General features: G+C 68.4%; 1 protein-coding gene across 1 annotated transcript; it reads right to left on the bottom strand.

The window, feature by feature from the left end:
* Positions 1 to 63: 63 nt before the first annotated feature.
* CHTF8 (CTF8, chromosome transmission fidelity factor 8 homolog (S. cerevisiae)) lies at positions 64 to 189 on the bottom strand (the record flags this gene model as incomplete). Its single annotated transcript, XM_009577584.1, has 1 exon — positions 64 to 189. A coding segment is annotated over one exon (126 nt), but the record flags the coding sequence as incomplete, so codon positions are not given.
* Between the last annotated feature and the right edge of the window lie 17 nt (positions 190 to 206).

The following is a 206-nucleotide window of genomic DNA, read 5'->3' on the forward strand; positions in this document are numbered from 1 at the left end:
CTCCGTGGTCCCCCCGGAGCCCCAGCCACAGCAGAGTGGAGCCCACGGCCGCCACCCGAGTCCTCACACTTTCTTGGGCACGTTGGTGATGATGGGCTTGGGGCGGGTTTTGAAGAGGAGCTTGGTTTTGATGAGGGCGGTGACGGCGTAGCAGGCGTGCGGCCCCGCGGGGCCGGGCTCGATGGCTCCCCGCTTCACCAGGACGG

Source organism: Fulmarus glacialis, unplaced genomic scaffold (genome assembly GCF_000690835.1).
Source record: "Fulmarus glacialis isolate BGI_N327 unplaced genomic scaffold, ASM69083v1 scaffold26315, whole genome shotgun sequence".
In the NCBI taxonomy this organism is placed as follows: domain Eukaryota; kingdom Metazoa; phylum Chordata; class Aves; order Procellariiformes; family Procellariidae; genus Fulmarus; species Fulmarus glacialis.